The sequence below is a fragment of the Macrotis lagotis genome, chromosome 2 (genome assembly GCF_037893015.1).
Source record: "Macrotis lagotis isolate mMagLag1 chromosome 2, bilby.v1.9.chrom.fasta, whole genome shotgun sequence".
Taxonomy (NCBI): domain Eukaryota; kingdom Metazoa; phylum Chordata; class Mammalia; order Peramelemorphia; family Peramelidae; genus Macrotis; species Macrotis lagotis.
Genome location: NC_133659.1, coordinates 167,876,966 through 167,898,853, shown reverse-complemented (window position 1 = coordinate 167,898,853; position 21,888 = coordinate 167,876,966). Strand labels below are relative to the sequence as shown.

At 34.6% G+C, this 21,888-nt stretch overlaps 2 protein-coding genes across 9 annotated transcripts in view; one reads left to right on the top strand and one right to left on the bottom strand.

Moving 5' to 3' along the window:
- Window positions 1-15,803, top strand: part of DUSP14 (dual specificity phosphatase 14) — a 31,032-nt gene extending 15,229 nt beyond the window's left edge. For 2 of the 3 annotated variants that reach the window (XM_074223491.1, XM_074223490.1), the window contains 3 exons: window positions 541-711; window positions 11,761-11,853; window positions 13,803-15,803. In XM_074223491.1, the coding sequence (XP_074079592.1) occupies window positions 13,893-14,489 (597 nt within the window). In that variant the 5' untranslated portion in view covers window positions 541-711; window positions 11,761-11,853; window positions 13,803-13,892 and the 3' untranslated portion in view covers window positions 14,490-15,803. The remainder of the gene's footprint in view (window positions 1-540; window positions 712-11,760; window positions 11,854-13,802) is intronic. The other variant, XM_074223489.1, reaches the window with a different exon arrangement.
- Window positions 15,804-18,778: 2,975 nt separating this feature from the next.
- Window positions 18,779-21,888, bottom strand: part of SYNRG (synergin gamma) — a 91,576-nt gene continuing 88,466 nt past the window's right edge. For 5 of the 6 annotated variants that reach the window (XM_074223480.1, XM_074223481.1, XM_074223483.1 and 2 more), the window contains 3 exons: window positions 20,917-21,027; window positions 20,506-20,541; window positions 18,779-19,467 (listed from right to left, as the gene is read on the bottom strand). In XM_074223480.1, coding sequence (XP_074079581.1) covers window positions 19,336-19,467; window positions 20,506-20,541; window positions 20,917-21,027 — 279 coding nt within the window. In that variant the 3' untranslated portion in view covers window positions 18,779-19,335. The remainder of the gene's footprint in view (window positions 19,468-20,505; window positions 20,542-20,916; window positions 21,028-21,888) is intronic. The other variant, XM_074223482.1, reaches the window with a different exon arrangement.

The window sequence follows — 21,888 nt, the reverse complement described above, 5'->3', positions numbered from 1 at the left end:
GTAACTCTTTATACATTTATACCTTTTACCACCATAGTTTCTGCTTAGTAGAGCAAGGAGAGAGTTCCATTGTTGCTGATCTGAATGTTGAGTTTATATGACAAAGAATGATTAGCCTCCTTTGGTAGTAGCAAATCTGCTTTAACCATAACATTAGAACATTAGCTTTGAATTGTGGTCATTGCTTCAAGAACATAGACTTTTTCCCCTCATTCCTGATATAGGAGTCACTCTAGTTTATCAGTGTTAAACTGATTTTTTTTTTACACTATTTCAGAAACTCTGTTATATCAGTAATTGTTACTATTGTATACATTTAGATTACATATCCAATGGGAACAGTCTTAATGTTGTATTTTGTTTAGCACTTAGTGCTGTGATGTTTATTGATAAAAGTTATCAGCATCATTCCAGACTTGAGTAGTCTTTTCTCAGGATTTGCTTAAAATAAATGTGTGGGATTGGTTCATGACATTTTTCCAAGCTGCTTCCCTCCCACCTAGAAAAATTTTTTGAACTAAAATTGCATTCTCTCTTCAGTATATAATGGGAACTGCAGAGGACCCAAGCCTATTTTTCTCTTGAGCACCACGGACAGCAACAGTGAACTCTCTGATCTTGGTGATTTAATGCTTAATTAAAAGAGACTTTTGTCCTCTATAAGGAGTGTTTACTCAACAAGAACTTGGATTCCTCTGATTATAGTAACAGGTAAGATTTCTTTTTCCAATACATCTTCTGTCTGTCATTATGTCCAAAATGAAATGGATTTGTTGTACTTATATGACAGACACTGTGATCTGTTTTTAAATCTTACCTATCTTTCTTTTTAAAAAATTAGGTTACATTATAAAACTTAAGCACAATTGGCAAAACAGGTGGGCAGAGTGACTTCTCTCTATCCTCTTTCTGTGAGGAAGCAACTGTTGAAGGTTCTCACTTGAATGTTCCTTTAGTAGTGTGAAGTTTTTTCACCAGTCTCTGGCAATATTTCAGTTCTTGACCAAGTACAATAAAAATTGGAGCATCTGGCTTAGCCTATTCAAGCTTAAGCAACTTTTTTTTTGCATTTGTGGGACTATTTGACACTGCTAAAAATTGCTACTTAAAAAGTGCTAAATAATGAGAACACAACCACATTACTCAGTCACAATAAAGAAGTAGCTTTCATGATCTCCAAGTCTTCAGATGGTGATTATTTCTAATTTCTATTACTTTACTGTGAGAGCAAGTCATCTTACTAATCCCAGAACTTTGATTTTTTTCTCCTTAAAAGGTAGCCAGTAGTATTTATACAAAGGAGAGGAGACTACTATATCTTTATTCCTTGGAAGTTTTTCCTTTTTTTAATTTAACCTTTGGATCACATTAGCATTTTGAGCAGGTCTGTTGGCACTGTACACTAGACAGAAGATCACAAGCAGGATAAGGTATCTTGATTGTCAAATGTGGATTCTGCCCTGAGGATTCAGTTTTTTCTTTTCAGTTCCCTGTTGTACAAAACATCTTTGCAGGGTTCAAGAAATTAGTTATTACAATAAACTGAGCTTAAGGTTACACTTTAAATAAACTTGGTAAATAATAGAAACATTTGTGTGGAAGAGTCCAGTCAGGACAAGGCTTCTCTTTTATTCAGGGTTATCTTTCTCACCATTGTCATTTCTTGGTATACCAGTAAAAGTGCTATAAAGTTGAATCTGGATTATGAATTTAGATAGTAATTCATTTTTTTTGCTTTTACATGACAAAGGAGCTTCATTAGAATAGGTTTATCCCTTTTATCAAATATTGATTTATACAAATTATAGCTAATTCATTGACAAAAATTGAAATACAAAAAGCTATCAATAGCCTAGGGTAAAAACCGACTCTAATAAGGTGGAATTTAGTAGGGATAAAAGTCAGGTGCACAAAAACAGGTTAGAAGAGCAATGATCAGACACTAGTTGCTGTAAAAACACGTGGTGTTTTTCTTGGATGACAATGTTAATTGGAATCAACACAGTATCATAGGAGCATTTCCTTCAGCACTTCTCTCTTCCCTCTCCCACCCCCCAAAAATCTTTTGTGGTCTTGGACTGAATAGTCCTCAAATTGAGGAAGATGAATGTTGTAGTCCAGTTATACTGTGCTCTATTCAGATTCATATCTATTCAATTTTCTGAACCATATTTTAGAATGGACATGACAAAATAGGGTTCTTCCAGAAGAGGGTTACCAGCATAATAAGGGGCCTTGACACTAGGCCATACCAGAATTGGTTGGAGGCACCAGAGACCTTTAGCTTGAAGAAGCTAAATATTAAAATATTAAATATTAATATTTAAAATAATAAAAATTCTGTCCTTTGGTAAAAGGCCTCAGTCTTCTATTACTTGTCCCTAACAGTCAGAACTAGGATAAATGAGTAGAAAGTACCCGTGGGGGGTAAGTTCAGGCATTATATAAAAATCAACTTATGATAATTAAAACTTGGAAGTTTTTCCTTTTGGATTTTTCCTTTACCTTTGGATCACATTAGCATTTTGAGCAGGTCTGTTTGGCACTATAAAAGGAGAATGGACTGCATCAGGAAAGTAGTAAGCTTCTCCTCATTGAAAGTTTTAAGATGGAATCTGGCTGACAAGTGTCCTAGCTATCCAGTTTTTACAACCTCAAGAGGTTCTTGGGACTTGAACTGGAGTCTACCGAGGTGCCAAGTCTAATGCTCCGACTTGGATGACATCTTCCATGGTTATTCTCTTTTCTTTCACATGGTTCACCAGCCTAGTTCAGGCTCTCATCAATATCTTTGGAGTATTACAATAGCTTAACTGCCTTCAGTCGTCTTCAGTTCATCCTCCTCACAGTTGCCCAAAGTCTAGTGTCTATAGTGTAGCTCTGAGCTCTCAGCTTCTTTCCTTGTCAGAGTACTGAATGCAGAATCCTCAGGCAGGTATTTCAAGCCTTCCACAGTGAGGCTCCAACTGACCTTTCCAGAATTATTCATGCTCATTCCTGCACTCTCTTCCAGACAAACTGGCCTGTCTCGCTGTTCTAACTCATCATTTCATCTGCTGTCTCAATGCATTACAGTCTGGCATTTATGCTTGGATGTTGTTTAAAGTGGTTTTAAAACATTTTACAAACCAGCCACATTGTGTGGAAAAAGCCATGTGCAGCCTACATCAGGAAGCTTTTTCAGATTGAGTTCTAAATCCATGATTTTGTGATATCCCCTGAACTCTTTTGCTCTGTGTCTCCTCAGATTACATTGTATTTACTTCTCTGTGTACGTGCTAAATCTCAGTAGAATGTAAACTCCTTCAGGGCACAAATTGTTTTTCCTTTTATATCACATTGAAAAGTGCTTTGCACATAATAACAACCTTGTTAAATATTGAATTGAAATTATCAGAAAAGTGATTTATATTTCTGGCACGACTAGGACTACAATGATAAAAAATTCCCTTGACCCGGAATTTGTGATGGGGATTCCATCAGAGTTCCATTAAGATGGTGTGGTGACTTTGCTTTATTTTATAAAAGGAGTTTTTAGAAGTGCCTGGAATGGGTCTCCAAACAGCAGTAGCTCTAATTACTATTCTACTCTATTACATTGGTAAAGAACTTGTTCTTAAAGAAGTTCCTGCCCACACCTAAGTTTAATTGCTGAGAAGATCCAAATGTTCCCCTGTGACAGCTCTTGTGTTTGTTATGAGATGTGGAAAATTAGCCTCATTTTAATTGTCTCTTGTGTATTGATGTTAGTTTTCTAGCCAGTTAAATACTATTTGTACTGATTATACTATTGAAATTGAAATAGCTTAGGAATGATTTTTAGTCTTTCAAATTTAATTTTTGAGTTTCATGGGAAGATCAGGGTAAGTATTATCTAATGCTGTGAAGACTCCTTATAAGAAAGGGACAAACTGAATTGTAGATATTTTATAAAATTAAATTTTATTTTCAAATAAAGATCTAAACTAATACTAGGAGTTAGTTTTATGAAAATACATCCCAATAAAATAGATAAGCTATTGGTTAATTTGATTAAAAGAAAGAAAACCAAATAACTAGTATCAAAAATGAAAAGGGTGAATTCACCATCAGTGACATTGGAATTAAAGAAATTATTAGAAGTTATTTTGCCCAATTATATGCCGGTAAGTCTAACAATCTAAGTGAAATGTATGAATATTTACAAAAATCTACATTGCCCAGATTAACTGAAGAGGAAATAAAGTACTTAAAATAACACTGTCTTTAGGAAAAGAAATTGAACAAGCTGTCAATGAATTGCTTAAGAAAAAAATCTCCAGGGCCAGATGGATTCACAAGTGCATTCTACCAAACATTTAAAGAACAATTAATTCCAATACTTCATAAACAATTTGAAAAAATAGGTGAAGGAGGAATCCTGCAAATTCCTTTTATGACACAAATTTGTACAGATAGCGAAATCAGGAAATTCAGAAATGGAGAAAAAAAACTACAGATCAGTTTCCCTAATGAAGATTGATGCAAAAAATTTAAATAAAATACTACCAAAGAGATTGTAGCAATATTTCACAAAGATCATATACCAGGTGGGATTTATACCCAGAATTCAGGGCTGTTCAACATTAGGAAAACTATCAATTATAACAGCATCAATAACAAAACAAACAGGAATCATTTGATTATTTCAATAAATGTAGAAAAAGCTTTTGACAAAATACAACATTTAATGCTATTAAAAATACGAGATAGCAGGGGCGGCTAGGTGGCACAGTGGATAGAGTACTGGCCCAGGAGTCAGGAGTACCTGAGTTCAAATCTGGCCTCAGACATTTAATAATTACCTAGCCATGTGGCCTTGGGTAAGCCACTTAAGCCCACTGCCTTGCAAAAACTAAAAAAAAAAAAAAAATACTAGATAGCATAGGAATAAATGCAGCTTTCCTTAAATTATAAGTTGTATCTATCTCAAAATATCAGCAAGCATTATTTGTCATAGGGATGAAATAGAAAACTTCCAATATGATTAGGGGTGAAGCAAGGATATCCATTCAGTGTTCAATATTGTATTAGAAATGCTAGCTGTAACTATAACAATAAAAGAAGAAAAAGAAATTGAAGGAAATAGAATAGGCAATGAGGAAACAAAAACTATCACTCTTTGCAGACAGAATCTTAATTAGCAAAAAAATTAGTAGAAAAATGAACAACTTTAGCAAAGTGACAAAATAGAAAGAACACAAACCCTATAAATCATCAGAATTTCTATATAATACAACCAAAACTCAGAACAAGAGATAGAAAGGGAAGTTCCATTTAAAGTAACTGTAGATAATATAAAGTACTTGCGAGTCTACTTGCCAAGACAAACCAAGGAACTATAACCATATGAACACAATTACAAACCACTTTTAGAAATTAGAAAAATATTAGAAAAATATTATTGCTCATGAATAGACTGAACCAATATAATAAAAACGACAGTTCTACTTAAATTTATTTATTCAGTGCTATACCAATGAAATTACCAAAAAATATTTTAAAGAAATAGAAAAGCATATAACAAAATTTATCTAGAAGAACAAGATCAAGAATATTAAAGGATAAATGAGAAAAAAAATGTTAAAAATGGCTTAGCTTTACCAGATCTCAAGTTGTATTACAAAGTGGTAATCATCAAAATGATCTGGTAGTGGCTAAGAAACAGAGTTGTGGAGCAATTGAATAGATTAGATATAAAATACAATAGATACAAAATACATTGTAATCTAATGTTTGAAAAAGTGCAAAGAGCTACACTTTTAGGATGAGAACTCACTATTTGACCAAAACTACTGGGAAAATTAGAAAGCTCTATGACAAAATTTAGGTATAAAACTATATCAAGATAAGGCCAAAGTGAGTTCATGATTTAGACATAAAGGATTATTCCATAAGCAAATTAGGTGGAGCAAGGAATAGTTTATGTCATATTTATGGATTTGGGAAGAATTTATAACAAAATGAACATTTTGGGAGGTAAAATAGAAAATTTTGATTATATTAAATTAATAAGGTTTTGCATAAACCAAATGCAGTCAAAATTAGAGGGAAATTAGAAAACTGGGAATTTTTTTAACAGCAACTCGTAAGATAAAGACCTCATTTCCAAAATATATTGAAAATAGAATTCAATTTATAATTATATTAGTCATTCTCAGTTGAAAAATAGTCAAAAGATATTAAACAGGCTTATATAACTGCACTAAATCACTATTGATTAAAGAAATGTAAATTACAACAACTCTGGGGTACCACCTCATATGTATCAGATTGACTTAAATGACAGAAAAGAAAAATGACAAATTTTGAAGGGGAAGTGAGAAAAATGGGACTCTGATGCACTGTTGTTGGGATTTTGAATTGATACAGTCATTCTAAGGAGCTAATTGGAAATCTATAAACAAAAATACTTCTAGTAACTCTTTGTAGTAGCTAAAAATTTGAAATTGAGGGCATGTCCTTCAGTTGAGGAATGAACAAGTTGTGATTTATAAATGTGGGATACTATTGTGTTATAAGAAATGATAAACAGGATGCTTTTAGTAAAAAACTTGGAAAGGCTTTCATGAACTGATGCAGTGAAGGGCACAGAACCTGGAGAACACTGTACAGTGAAAAGTAATATGATCAACTGTGAATGCTTTAAGTAGAATTGTCATAGCAAAACAATGATATGACAGTACTCATGAAGAAAAATGCTATCCATCTCCAGGAAAAGAAGATATGAAGCATAATTTTTTTTTACTTTATTTTTCTTGTTTTTTTGTGTATGTTTTCTTTTTGCAATGTGGTTAATATAGAAATATATTTTGTATGACTGCACCTATATAACCTATAATAAATTGTCTGTAGCCTCAAGGGAGGGGTAGGGGTAGGGAAGGAGAGGATTTGGAAGACAGAATTTTTAAAACTGAATGTTAAAAGTTTTTTACATGGAATTGAAAAAAAATGTTTGAAAACAAATGCAAATATGGGGGAAAATAAAGATGTACTTTCTCATGCTATTCTTTTCCCTCCTCATTGAGAAGACAAGAAAAACAAAATTTTTCAAAGAAATGTTTTAGTCTTCATCAGAATCTATCAAAGTTTCTGACAGAAGATGAACAACTTGTTTCATCATGAGTTCTGGAATTGTGGTTGGTAGTTATATGTTTCAAAATTTCAAGACTTTTCAAGTTTTAGTCTTCATAATATTGTTACTGTATAAATTGCCCTGGGTTTGGTCGAAGACCTCTTGAGAAAACAAAAGTAAAAGCTATCATGGTATCAAAGAAAAGGTCTTAGCTTCCTTTTTGAAAGAAAATATGTCTGATAGATTATATTGAATATCGTAGACACTACATACCTATATACTTCTTTTGGTTGAAATGGAGAGATGATGAATTTAGAACTTATCAAATGGTCAGAGTAGTCACTGATATATTGATTTCAGCTTGGGTAGAGATTTCTAGGAGAACAGCTCAAGGGTTAATGTTCCTGGTCTTGTGCCATTTAAAATTTTTTCAGCTGCTAGGGTAAAGGCATAGTTGACTTGCTTTGTCAGATTATCAGGTGATATGAACTTGGGAGGATTTTTATCTTTTTATCCAATAGGATCTTGGAAGGGGGTAAGGGGTTTAAGAATAGGGTGACCCTTATTAAGTTGAAATTTAGTAGGGATTAATGTATAACTCCTACACTTGGTTCAAAGAATCATCTTCATAAATATAAATTTAGGGGGAAACATAGACAACATTTTGTGTGAAAAAGATATGTGAGTTTTAGTGTACTGAAAGCTCAAAATGGGATAATTGTGTGATATGGCAACCAAAATAACCACACTGAAAGATATGTCCATAATTGCATTTTCATTGAAGTCTGAATAATAATATCTGAAATATTGTTAATTTAAGTTTTGGATGCCATTATTTTAGGGAAATCATTGAGAAGCTGAAGTTTGCATTTGAGCATTTATAAAGTTTCCAGGCACTGCACAAGAAGTCTTCAAGGGATTTATATTCTCTACAATATACAGGGAAAAACCAAATGGAAGGAAAATACCTGTTCATACTATGAATGTAGAACCTTTTCAGATGGTCCAACAGTATTGGACCAACCCTTCAGATGAATATTGAACTGGACCCAGAATCAAATAATAGGAAAAACAGAAAAGATCAGATTATATTTGAGAAATTAAGTACAGATTTCAACAAGCTCAGATTTCTCTTTGAAACAAAAAAGATGATTAAAAATAATTTTTATGGATATCTTTTGTTTTTTATTTATATCACCTACATTTCCTACTGTATCCCTTTACCTGTCTTCTAGAGAGAAATTATGACAAAGAATTTTTAAAAAGGGGAGAAAAGGCTTCAGCAAAACCAATACATTTTTAAAAAGCTTGACATTATAAGCAGTGTTTGCACACCCACAATCTCCATCTTTTTCATAGGAACTAGGGAGGTAGCTTAAATTTATTTTTGGTCATTATACATTCACATTTGGTTTTGATTATTTTGTTGTATTTTCATTTACATTATTGTAATTGTATTTTTCTGGTTTTACTTTGCTTTGGTTCTTGTTCTCCTCTCTGCATTCTTTATTTTTCTTATAATAATTTTTAATGGAATTTTTTTTTTTTAACTTTTGCAAGGCAATGGGGTTAAGTGGCTTGCCCAAGGCCACACAGCTAGGTAATTATTAAGTGTCTGAGGCCGGATTTGAACTCAGGCCCTCCTCACTCCAGGGCTGGTGTTCTGTCCACTGTGCCACCTAGTTGCCCCAGGGAAGGCACTTAACAATGACAGATAGGGCAGAAGGAATATGAGTTGGTTGCCTCTAATTAATATTTTTTTTTTTTAGGTTTTTGCAAGGCAAATGGGGTTAAGTGGCTTGCCCAAGGCCACACAGCTAGGTAATTATTAAGTGTCTGAGACTGGATTTGAACCCAGGTACTCCTGACTTCAGGGCCGGTGCTTTATCCACTATGCTACCTAGCTGCCCCCTAATTAATATTTTCAAAATAAATTTTTATTTTTCCCTATTACTAAAATTTCCCTCAATATCCCTCCTTTCCCATCAGAGAGTTATGTCATAAAACAAGTAATAATTTTAAGAAAAAAATCTAGGAAATCTTATATTGATAATTTGACAAATTGATATCAAAGTTATCTAAAAATTTATACACTGTTCTCTTAGTGTACTTTTATTCATTGTTGCCTCTCCTGTTCAAAGGATATCTTCTCATTTTCTTTCTGGAATCATGCTTGCTGTGTGTGTGTGTGTGTGTGTGTGTGTGTGTGTGTGTATTTTGTAACTGGCATTTTCTTGACTTTGCTTATGTTGCATCAATTTATATTTTTTCTATGATTTTCTGTATTCCTCACAGAGATCATTTCTTATAGCAGATATTCCATTACATTCATGTACTATTAACCATTCCATAGTCCACAGATAACCACTGTTTCCAGTTTGTTACTACCACAACAAGCACTGGTATAAATATTTTCCTCTAGATGGTTAATTTCTCATTAATGACTTACTTGGTGTAAAAGCTTAACAGAGAGTTCTGGCTCAAACAGTTAGACATTTTAGTCCCTTTAATTGCCTAATTCAAAATTGTTTTGGAAAGGATTGATAGTACTGATTTATAGTTCCATCTGCCTTGCACTACCTGTGTCCTATCCTCCTACAGTCTTTTCAGTATTGATTAATTCTGTCATTTGTCTTCTTGGTCAAGGGAGTTAGGTGGAAAACTTCATTTTTAAAATTTGTGTTTCTCTAATTGGTAATTTGGAATATTTTATGGTTGTTATACTTTACAATTCTTTTGAGAACTTTTGATCTTTTTACTACTTATCAGTTAAGGAGCAAAAAACAGTATGTTCTTCACAAGAGTAATCTTCCAGTATTTTTATAGCTGTGAATCATGGAATTATGTGTCTGTGGAATCAGAATTATGAATCACCCAAAGGCAAGGGGTATGAGGTATATAGTGGGCGTTCATCAGTGAATAGGCTTTAGAATATTATCAAGGGCAAATTGTTTTGCACATGAAACAAAAAATATTTTCAAAAAGATAGGCATAGATATGAGAGAGTCAAGGAAGTTCAAGGGTTAAGTTTGGAGAGCCTCAATTCTGCCTTGTTCCCTTGGTTATGGTAAGAGATCAAAAGACTATGGGGCTAGGTGATGCAGTGGATACAGCACTGGCCCTGGAGTCAGGAGTACCTGAGTTCAAATTCGGCCTCACACACTTAATAATTACCTAGCTGTGTGGCCTTGGGCAAGCCACTTAACCCCATTGCCTAGCAAAAAAAAAAAAACAAACTTAAAAAAAAGGCTATCTTGTGGATGATTTATAGGAAGATATGAACCAAGGCCTAAATTGACTTCATAGAGTAAAACTAAAAAAACCCTTAAGTTCCAGAGAACAGAACTTGTTCTTTTGGATTAAGATGTGTGTTACTGACTGCATTTGTTTGAATGATGAGGAAGGTCTCCTGGAAGAAATGGGCCCTACAACCTCAAAACCAAGGACAATCTCATTGAGTTTGCAATGTCCAGGATTTGATGATAGAAAGATTTTATTATTGTAGTTCCCAAATATGTAGGAATGTTCCAGTGGCTATAGTCTACCCAACTCTTCAGAAATGGAAATGGCATGGTTTTTAATTATTTCATGAAACATACATCTTTTTGGATGGCTTTAATTAACTTTATATTGAGGAGGAAGCATAATATGCTTCCAGAACGAGTGGTAGGTATTTGTCTTTTTGAAAAAGTGCTGGCAGGAAAGAAAGAGTTGCTGCTCATATAATATTTTAAAACTTTACAGGCTTCAACCTACACATTTAACACTCCAAAAAACATTAGAGGGCTATTATTATAAGCAAAATACTGAGGACATAAAGCAAAAAAATGAAGCTGCCCCTTATCTTAAGGAGCTTGTCTTGAACAGTTAAGTAAAATTTTGCTCCTTAATATAATGGGACCCTGTAATGCAGTAAGGATCTAGAATGTGAGGACTACATAAAGGAGCCTGGAAATTCCATTATTAAATGCTATAAAGTGAAATGAGTAGATCCCCCAAAAAGTATCACATACTATGTGAGAAATGAAGTAAACAATGAGAAAAATCCTGAAGGCTACTTGGGAGAAGGAAAGATTGGAAAACTGTATGTAAATAGTTAATAGTTTTGACAGTTGAAATAACCAGTGTTTGATGTCTAACAAAACATTGTTAAAAAGATTTTGGCTACATCTATGACACTGATGTGTACTAAATGAACCATGTATTCTTTTCTACATTAGGAATTCATAGATGTGAAATTTAGGGCTTACATTTGAACTACTATTCAGAATTTTGTGATGTGTAGTTATTTGTCTGAATATTATTAACAGGATTTTTTTCAGTATGATGTTACTTGATGAATGACTAACCCTTCAATGATATAATATCAAATATTATAATGTTTCACTATAGTATATATTTTATTGCAGAAAAGTTGAGCATTAATTAACTGGCACTCCTTACAGTATTTATTTTTTTGGTTGCATCTAAAAAACTGTTGCATTTTTCCAGGTTAATACAAATCAGTTCTGGTTTATCATATACTCTTATTAGATTTTTTTTTTAACTTGAAAATAGATGATCTCTATGGTTTGGTTTCTACCAGCTCTAAAATTCCTTGATTTCTATGAACTTAGTTATTGGTCTACAAAAACAAGTCATATTTCTGCACTGCTTTCTTTATATAGCTCCAGTTTGTAGCCACTGTGACCAACACTGCTTGCCTGGAATTTTCCATACACAAAGGAGGGCTCCTGAGCACACCAGAGCTTTCACTGCAAGTGAGTGGGCATATACTGCTTCTGTGCTTTATTAAGTCAAAGGCTATTTTATTTTTCTCTATGATATGGATACAGTTTTTGCTCCCTAAGTTCTCCCCCTATCCTAAACTAGGAGATAGGATGTGATTTCAAGTGTGAGAAGAGTTGATGTACCTGCTATGACAGAGAAAGACTAGATTTTGTCAAATCCATGTCCCTCATTTATCTGAGGAATTTCATAGGGTTTAAGATAGTCAGAGGAAGGTAAAGATTTATATTTAGAGCAGAATAGAATACCGTATCTGCATAAAACCCTGAGTAGCCAAAATGTCTGGAGTATATATAGTCTTTATGGTTTTTTTCCCTGGAAGATTCTGTCTTAAGCTAAGTAAAATACTGATAATGCTACCCAATATGTTAGATTAAATGGATCTCAGAAAATGTATACAATAAAAAAGCAAACAAAAGCATGGCATAGTTTAAAACTGACTAAATGAAAAAGTTGTTCTTTTTTAAAAAACTTTTTCCCTTTTTTCTCAATTACATGTAAATTTTTAAAAAATTTTTAAAAAAAAATTTTGAATTCTAAATTAGCTTTCTCCCTTCCTTCTTCCTCCTTGAGAAGGCAGGCAGTTTGATATAGAGTATACATGTGCAGTCATGCAAAACATATTTCCATATTAGCCACATTGCAAAAGAAAATAGATAAAAAATCCTCCAAGAACAATAAAGTAAAAATAGTATGCTTTGATCTATATTCAGATTCCAGTTCTTTCTTTGGAGGTGGTTATTTTTCCCCATGAGACCTTTAAAATTGTTGAGAATAGCTTAGACATTCAGTTGTATATTGTACATTATTGGTTGTTATTGTGTACAATGTTCTCCTGGTATAGTTCACTTCCCTTTATATCAGTTCATCTAAGTCTTTCCAGGCTTTTCTGAAAGCAGTCTTCTAGTTGTTTCTTATAGCACAATAGTATTCTATCACAATCTTATATCACAACTTTCTCAGCCATTCCTTAGTTGATGGACTTGCCTCAATATCAACTTCTTAGCTACCACAAAGAGTTGCTAGAAATATTTTTTGTATTTATAGGTCCTTTTCCTTTCTTTTTATGAATCTCTTTGGGAGACAAACCCAATAGTACTTTGCTGAGTCAAAGGGTATGCACAGTTTTGTAGCATTCTGGGCCTAGTTCCAAATTGCTCTCTAGTATGATTGGATTAGTTCACAGTTCCACCAACTGCATTTTTAGTGTCCCAATTTTTTCACATCCCCTCCAAGATTTGTCATTTTCTTTTTCTGTCATATTAGTCAATCTGATAGGTATGAGATGATATCTCAGACTTGTTTGAATTTGTATTTCTCTAACCAGAAGAGATGTAGAGTACTTTTTCATAGGATCAGTTTGATTTCTTCTCAAAATTACCTGTTCATCTTTTGACCACAAGTGAATCGTTTAAAAAAGGTCCCATGAACATTTCATTGAAGGATTGTTAAAAAGTCTTGGAAATGTTAGGCCTGCCATCCATATAACATAAAGTGGAAAGAATGCTAGATTTGGAGTCAGTTGACTTGGGTTCAAATAATATCAGTGTCCTGCCATTTGTGTGATCTTGGGCATATTTTCTTATCTCCAAATTGAGGGGATTAGACTAGATGACTCTAGGAATCTTCTTGCATTCAATGTGCCTATCATCTTAAGCTGTATTCTGTTATTGAAGAGTATTTCAGAAATTTGGGAGTTAAGCATCTTTATGCTTTTTTCTTTGAGTCTGTTGACAAGTTATATTCCACAGGAGAGCTTTTCCTATGTGATTATGCCTGCATTTGAATTTAATGTTCAGATAGTACGAATAATCCTCATTCAATACTTAAGTGTTTTTTTTTAAATGATTTTTCTAGTTAGGAAAGAACAGACTTTCCAGTTAATATTTTTATGTCCTGATAAATTATTTGTGTTTTGCAGGAACAAGATTGTGAGTGTTTCTAATTTCTTGGTGGAAGGAAAAAGAGGTGGTATTCTTCCAATGATGAAAGTTTGACTGCTAGCGTCTTCATGAGCTCCAGAGGTCATAGCACACTCCCACGAACTCTGATGGCCCCTCGAATGATTTCTGAGGGAGAGCTCGGAGGCATCGCTCAGATCACTTCCTGTCTATACCTGGGCAGGGGCAGTGTCGCCTCCAACCGTCATCTCCTCCAGGCCCGTGGGATCACCTGCATTGTTAATGCCACCATTGAGATTCCCAATTTCAACTGGCCTCAGTTTGAATATGTCAAAGTGCCTCTGGCTGACATGCCCCATGCCCCCATTGGGCTGTACTTTGATACTGTGGCAGACAAGATCCACAGTGTGAGTCGCAAGCACGGGGCAACTCTGGTGCACTGTGCGGCCGGCGTGAGCCGTTCGGCTACCCTCTGCCTCGCTTACCTGATGAAGTACCACAGTGTGTGCCTGCTGGAAGCTTATAACTGGGTCAAAGCCCGGAGGCCTGTAATTAGGCCTAATGTAGGTTTCTGGAGGCAGCTGATAGACTATGAACGTCAGCTCTTTGGGAAGTCAACAGTTAAAATGGTACAGACACCTTACGGCATTGTCCCAGACGTTTATGAGAAAGAATCTCGACACCTGATGCCTTACTGGGGGATTTAAAACCACCGCAGCCTGCATCAGCAGCAGCTCCGTTGAGCAGTACCAGCATCTGCTATACACAATCTGCTTCTCTCTACCTTTCTTTTCGAATTGACTTTTGGTTTTCCCTCAAGTGTTTTTTACACTGGGTGTTTAAGTCTACTTTACGAGGTGGGGAGGGTGGGGGAAGGGTCACATACATTGTTAGTGAGATTTTTAAAAGTAACCTTTTGAAAGTGTTTACAAAAATCTTTATCCAGCTTTTAATCATTTTTAAACAATTTGAAAGTTAAATAATTTAATGACATGTTTTGCCCTTCCTCACCATAAATCTTATGCCTTTGACACCATTGCAGGTATCAGCTCAATTCAAAGTGACAATCACTTTGTGCTAGGATCAATCCTTCAGACACAGGCTTTTCACTCAAAGCTGCCAACTAAAACAGCTGCTTAGAAAAAATTTATATAATGCTTCAGTCTTCAGTGGGTCAACTATATTCTTTCTCATTCATGATTCACTCAACCTGCAACTTCAAATAAGTAAACTTTAACTGTAATGATAATGAAATTTGCTGCAGAGATCATCTTGGAATCACTATATGTGATCCTAGATTATATTAGTATTTTTAGTAAACTTGTAATCTTCTTAACCTTTTATTAGGCAGATTTTTGTTTTCCTGATAACGATTCACTTTTATGTCTCTTGTAAGTGTAAAAGACACATGATAAAATATGGTCCTTCTGACAAAATTATGAACATTACTTTTAAATAGGCTTCTCAGCTGAGTCATGTATACCCATTTCACACCGTTGCAGATGGGGAGATATTAATATCACAAACATGGCTGGAACAGTGAAAATAATGTGCTTGCTCAAAAAGGGTCTTATTCTTATCAGTCCAAGTGGAGTGCTCCAAATTACTAGGCCTTCCATTATAGTTATGTTTAAATTAAAAAAAAAAAGAGTGCCTCTACTTATATTTTAAAAAAACCTAGAATTTTAAAAAGTCAGTAAAGATTATAAACACTTAACAGCAATGGCTTTTCTTGCCTGCATTTACCTTCAGAAATGTCATACAACCTGCTCAATGACTGCTACCTTGGAGAGCAGAGCCTTACAGGGGCTTTGTGGAACTTTGACCACCAGTCATTTTAAATGAACTCTAGGGAGTAGCTGGATTATCACACTAACCCTAATCTATCTAGTCTCAAGTTGTTCCAGATATATTGCTTCTGGTATAAGATGACAGTGAAGTATAATGCCAATAGCTACAACTGTGTTCTCCAGACTTTTTTGTTCATTCACTCCTATCAATAAAACATTTTTTCCCCTGCCTTTTGAGTCTTCTGGGAGATGACCTTTCGTCGTAGCACCTGTTTGAGGTTCTGTCATGCCTGCTACAAAAGGGGAGAATTGGGAATTTGAGTTACATCAGAGAGAGGGAACCAGAGGGTGTTAAAATCTTCCTTCTGTCCCATGTATTGTATGAAAAGTATGGGTTTGGCAATTTGTGATTGAAAACTCCTTTAAAGCTTTTAGTGAATAGGTAAACTGTTTAAAAGAAACCCTGGTGAAGGCATTTGGGAAGTAGAGTTAATACTGTTAAACAGTTAATAAGAAAATTTAGCTTCATGTATTTTTAAGATCTTTATCCTGTGCATTCTGTTTCTCATCTTAACCCTAAAAGGTAAAAAGGCTGTAAAGTGGAAATTTGCATTTTAATTTAATGAATCCATTCTCCAGGATTAATCATTTGAGTTTTCACAGGTTGGCATTTAAGAACAGCAAATGTTTTCTCATTTTCCTAAAGGGGAAAAAAAAAGCTTAATATATAATGCAAGACAGTTAACATAAAAAATATCCACTCTGTACTTGATAATGCAAATAGCTTCCAATACAGCACAAGCCAGTCTGTTTTCAGTTTTTATGTTCCACCAACTTCAGATGGTTCATGGCTGTCTAATGCATAGTTTGAGGTTTGATTACATTGTAATCAGAAAGCTCATACCAACAGGTTGGTTTTTAACCAGATTGTTATTCACAGTAGAGTTGGGAGTACTGTCAAGCTTTTGAGAGTTTTATCTGCCAAAAATGGTATATATATATATATATATATATATATATATATATATATATGGGAGGTTTCATTTCTTTGATCTCCTATATGGTTTACCTGGCTTTTACAAAGTTGAGTGGCCCCAAATTATTAAGGTGGCCTTTTTTATTTGTTTTGAGTTTTACAAATTTTCCCTCATTCTTGCTTCCCTCTCCCCACCCCCCACAGAAGGCACATTCTGTTAGTCTTTTTTTTTTTTTTTTTTTTTTTTTTTTTTAGGTTTTTGCAAGGCAATGGGGTTAAGTGGCTTGCCCAAGGCCACACAGCTAGGTAATTATTAAGTGTCTGAGGCTGGATTTGAACTCAGGTACTCCTGACTCCAGGGCCAGTGCTCTATCCACTGCGCCACCTAGCCACCCCAAGGTGGCCTTTTAATACAAAGCAAATGAAATTTTTATTCATAGAACATTAAACTTTTAATATGCCACCTGGATGTAATGTTGGCTGGTAAGTACACAGTGAAAAGATCCTTTTAGAGATGACATCAACAGTATTACCAGTGTGTACAGAAGGAATTTACATTTCTCAATAAAATCAGAAGCTAATATGTATTATCAAAAATTTTTAAAGCATATTTAATAATCTTCATGCCAGCAGTGAAGTGAAGCTGTTTTGACAATGCAGCTATGGAAATCAATCACCTTGGTTACAGTTTCCAAGGACACAGGCCTTGATCTAACCATAGAATCACTGAGGTGAAAGTAAACATTGCAGTACTGAGTCATTTAATGACGAGGGTATGTGTAAGCAGAGAAACAAATGGAATGAATGCTACTCTAATTTATTCTTATTGGAAAAAGACATTCAAAACTGTCATTGCTCTTTATGTTAGAGGGCATCTTGTGGATATACTGTGTTTCGGATTCTACTTGTGCACTTCTCAAGTGCCGCAATGTGTCATATGTCACTCATGTTGTCATTATCCTTGGAGATCTCATTCTGGGATCTAATATTTACAAACATCTAATTAATAGGTGAACAGAAGCAAAAGAATGGCAATACTCATTGTCAGCTGCTGTCACAAGATAATGTCCTTTAAGTACTTGCTCAAAAAATAGCGTACACCATAGGAATTGTAAGCTTTGTTGACAATGGTGTTTTCTGTTATCATTAATTATACTATAGAATTTACTAGATCAATCAATTGTGAACTCATATTCTAGTGTTAAAATGACATACTTGGTATATTTACAGGTTCATGGGTAAACTTTAATCTATAGGAACATGTGAAAGCCTAAACACCACATTGGGGTTGACTAAGTCAATCCAGCTGATACAGATTTGTTTTGGGACAAAAATGAACAGTTTTATTCCAATTCATGTTACCCTTTTCTCTTTTTATTCTTTTGTTCACTGGAGTCAAAAGCCATAGCCCCATGTACCCAACAAAAATTGATTACACGTATAAAGTAAAATAGAATTTCCTTCATGGCTTGTCATGGGGAAGGGGAAAATAAAGCAGCTTAATTAGAGGCATTTACAAGCAATGTTAAGCCCTCTTTCCTTGGCAACTCAGGCTAAGTATAATGAATAATTACATCTATAGTAATTTAGATCTATAGATCAGAATATCTTCCCAGTATTGATATATTTTCTATAGGACTGATGAATTCTCAGCAGCCTTGCTTTATTTTCTGATGCTCTGCTTTCACTGTCCAAGTTTATAAAGGCAAAGAAAATTCACACAGCACATGAACCTTGTCCTCCTTTCTAGATTTTGTTTGAATTTCCAGTTTGGAGGTTAAAAGCACAAGCAAATATTGCTGTTCTCCAACAGTGTTAACAAAGTTGTATAGCTACAACTGTATTAAAGTCAAGTGTTGATCCTCATACAGTCAATTTTCAAGGAATGGCCACTCAACTGCAAATAAACACCATTCAGCTGAGCACATAAGTCCTGCTAATATAAATTCTTCCAGGAATATATCCTGGTCCTGGAGCCCTGTCCAGGGATTGGGATTCAGGACATGGACATCTGTCAGAAAAATCAAAAGGAGGATTTATAAATTATGTTCAAGGTTAGAGGTATCCATGCTAATGTGAACATCCTTTCCTTTGAAGATGTCCCTGGACATTTTTGAGATATGATCTTCCTTAGCAGATTCACTTCTAGAAACAATGAGGTACTGTAGTAATGGGTTGCTGAGACTTGCAAAACTCACAGCACTATCAAGTCTGACCATCAGCCCAAAGATGATTTTTAATTCTTTTATTTAAACAATAAGCAAACAAGTGCAGTTTTATTCCACAGGACAAATATTTCCATATCTAAGTAGATTCAGTATTTTCATAATTTCTAATACTATAATGTTATTTCTTTCATCAGTTATTCACAGTTTTGAAATTGTAGCAGCAATTCCTTAGAGAAAAATGTTCATCTGAATATTAAAACATTGTTAAGAGAATATTGAGAGGAATTTAAAGAGAAATTAAGAGATTTACAAACCTGTGGTGTCTAACATAGTCTGGGCAGAGCTAAAATAAGCCCAAGACAGAAGAGTAGTCAATCTCCCTTATCAGTAGCTCTGCATCATGGGGTGACTCTTGTAAGAGTGTTAAGTACTTTATCTCACATCCTAAGTGGGATCAGTAGTGGAAGGTTATCAGTAATGGCTTGGATTCTCCATCTTTTTGTGTCTCTTGGGAAGTTCCTCATATGGGCTCATGGAGATTAGTTTGCATTATTTATTGGTCCCCTCAATACTTGGGGCATGGCAGGAAAAAGCTGGTGCTGCTTTATGGAAGGCCTTCTTAGAGTAGATCTGGTAGGATGAGTCCAGGAGGTTTAGGCTCAACACAATTAATCCAGAAGTTGGCACAGCTTGCATGATACTGATGTCCTCCATATGCCAGTTTGAAATTATCTGTCTCAGAATTGAATGCCTATAAAAGCAAAAAGATTGAGGTAAAAGAAAAGACAGGTCAGACTTTGTGGAATAGTTGGACTGGAATTGTGCAAACTGATACTTTCTGGAAGAGAGAATAGATGGGGTGTCAAACTTTTTGAGTCCTCAGACTTAGACTGCAGTTTGTAGAAGGGTTGTGGCCAAAATGGCCACAAAGATCAAAGACTATTCAGTCTGTAAAAGCAGAAATAACAATACTATTTCTCTGCTTAAAATGAACAGATTCTTGCCGACAAACTGGCTTTCAGCAAAAGATGGCAGAATGGGTAGGAAAACTGCACAAAGGGTACATGAGGCCACAGGGACCAGATGAATTTCCTGGATTGCAGAGGGTTCCTGCTTTCCTTTAGTGGGAAGGTCCTCTTATTGCTAATAATTTCACTTGCATATAATCTAACAACTTTTATTAATTCACATTTGACTAACTTCAATATATTAAAACTTAACATGAATTGAAAACAACAGAATTTGTATACTATTGAGAGCTGATCAACAATGAGGTCTCCATCAACTTAAATCTAAAAGCAATTGACATAAAACAAGAATGCTTACAGCTTTCACTATTAGCAAAAATGATGGAGTTGGCAAAGATGTGAAAAGATATTAGTAAGGAGAATAAAAAACAGGTACTAAAAAAACCCCACTTCAAACCTAAAAACCCAAATTACTTTGATCTTGTAATTTGATGGGTTCTAGACAAATCCTAAAGTACTCTAGCTTTGTAGTCTAATCTGGTTCACTACAACTTCCATGGTTTCTCCATAAGCTGGTCACAAAATTATCCTGCCCAATGTCAGAGGAAGAAATGTGAAATAACAATCATGAGATACAAGCATGCAAAACAAGACAGAAGGAAAGTCACAAAGACACATTAATTGATTAAACATTACGGCAACAAAAATGACACTGAAGGATCATGATAAAACAATTTAGAACAGCAGTGGAATTATCCAATAAGCCTTCCACACTCATAATTAAGATGATGAAGCTAAGAAAAGATGTGACTGGTTCATACTTTTTTAGGATGTTCTTCTGCAGGTTTCTCTTCATTCTGAAATAATGTTGAAACCAAAAGATCAACAAAACTCCCAATCTGTTTCCCTACTTCCAAACTATGTTTCTTGTTTGACCCTTCTTCACAGCCCTATTGTGCTTTGTGCCTTGGTTATACACTCTGAAAATAGTAAGCTCATTAATTAAAAAAAAACCCACCAAAACTAAACTGAACCCCGCCTTCCCCCAACCAAACCAGTATTTTATCACATGTTTTCCTGGTTCCCTTTATAAAGAAAGTAACTTTTGGCTCCTTGGAATTATATAAGAATTCTACTTTCTAGTGAGGCTAGACACATGTGAGGAAGACACTACAAAGAAGTCTGACTATGGTACTTTTGAGTTAGTTTGGGTGGGTAGACTTAGAACTTACTCGGCTCCTTGAATCGACATTCAGTAGGCATACCCCACAGGCAAGTTCCTGAGCATTTTTAATCCCAGGACGCAGCATACAGGATGAGAAATCTAGCGAGTTTTCATCTGGCTATAAGGACAACGAATGAGACAAACAGTTAAAAAAAACGCTGTTTGGTTCACCCTCTGGATCACCCATTTTTAGTAGCAGTGCTAGCAACAAAATAAACAATCTCATAATTACTAACATTTGTCAGGATGTTCAAGGCAGTGGGCATGCATGTCCTCTGATTTCTGCCTGAAAGTACTTGTACCCAAAACGTTATTTTCAGTTTCTATGGCAGGTATTAATTATGAATAATAAGGCAAAATTATGTTTATTTTATTTTTTCTAATGAAAGTTTTGCCCTTATTCTCCATTCTCACTTCCTACCTAACCAAGATATACAATTTAAGTTGTATCTTTCTAGGCCATAAAAAAAAGAAGCAAAGGGAGTAGAAGTTTTTTCCACAGGATTTAGCATTGTTCCTCAGCATACCTAAAATCTTCAGGTGCTAAGCCTTTTTATGAATTAGGGGACAATTTACTTATGCTTGTTTTGGTGCTTCAGATTTCTATAAGATTTGGGATGACACTTTTAGTTTTCAAATAGAATTTAGGAGGATCAAAAAAGATCCTGCATATATAAATATATATGTAAAGTGGCTTAAAATTATGATTTGCAGCAACAATACTTTAGACATGCAATTCCAAAGTATATGACAACTTCTGATATGTTAAACCTATCATAAAAATTAGAAAATTTCTAATTTTCAATGGTTTTTAAAAGAGCTTTTGGATTAAAAATAGAATAGAATCTTTGTAATCCATAAGAGAGACATCTCATGCTGCTAGGACTGCAGAGCCACTTGAGAACTGGAAGTGAAATATTTTTGATTTTATTGATATAAATAAAAAGACTAATATTTATCAGAGACATTAGAGAAATGA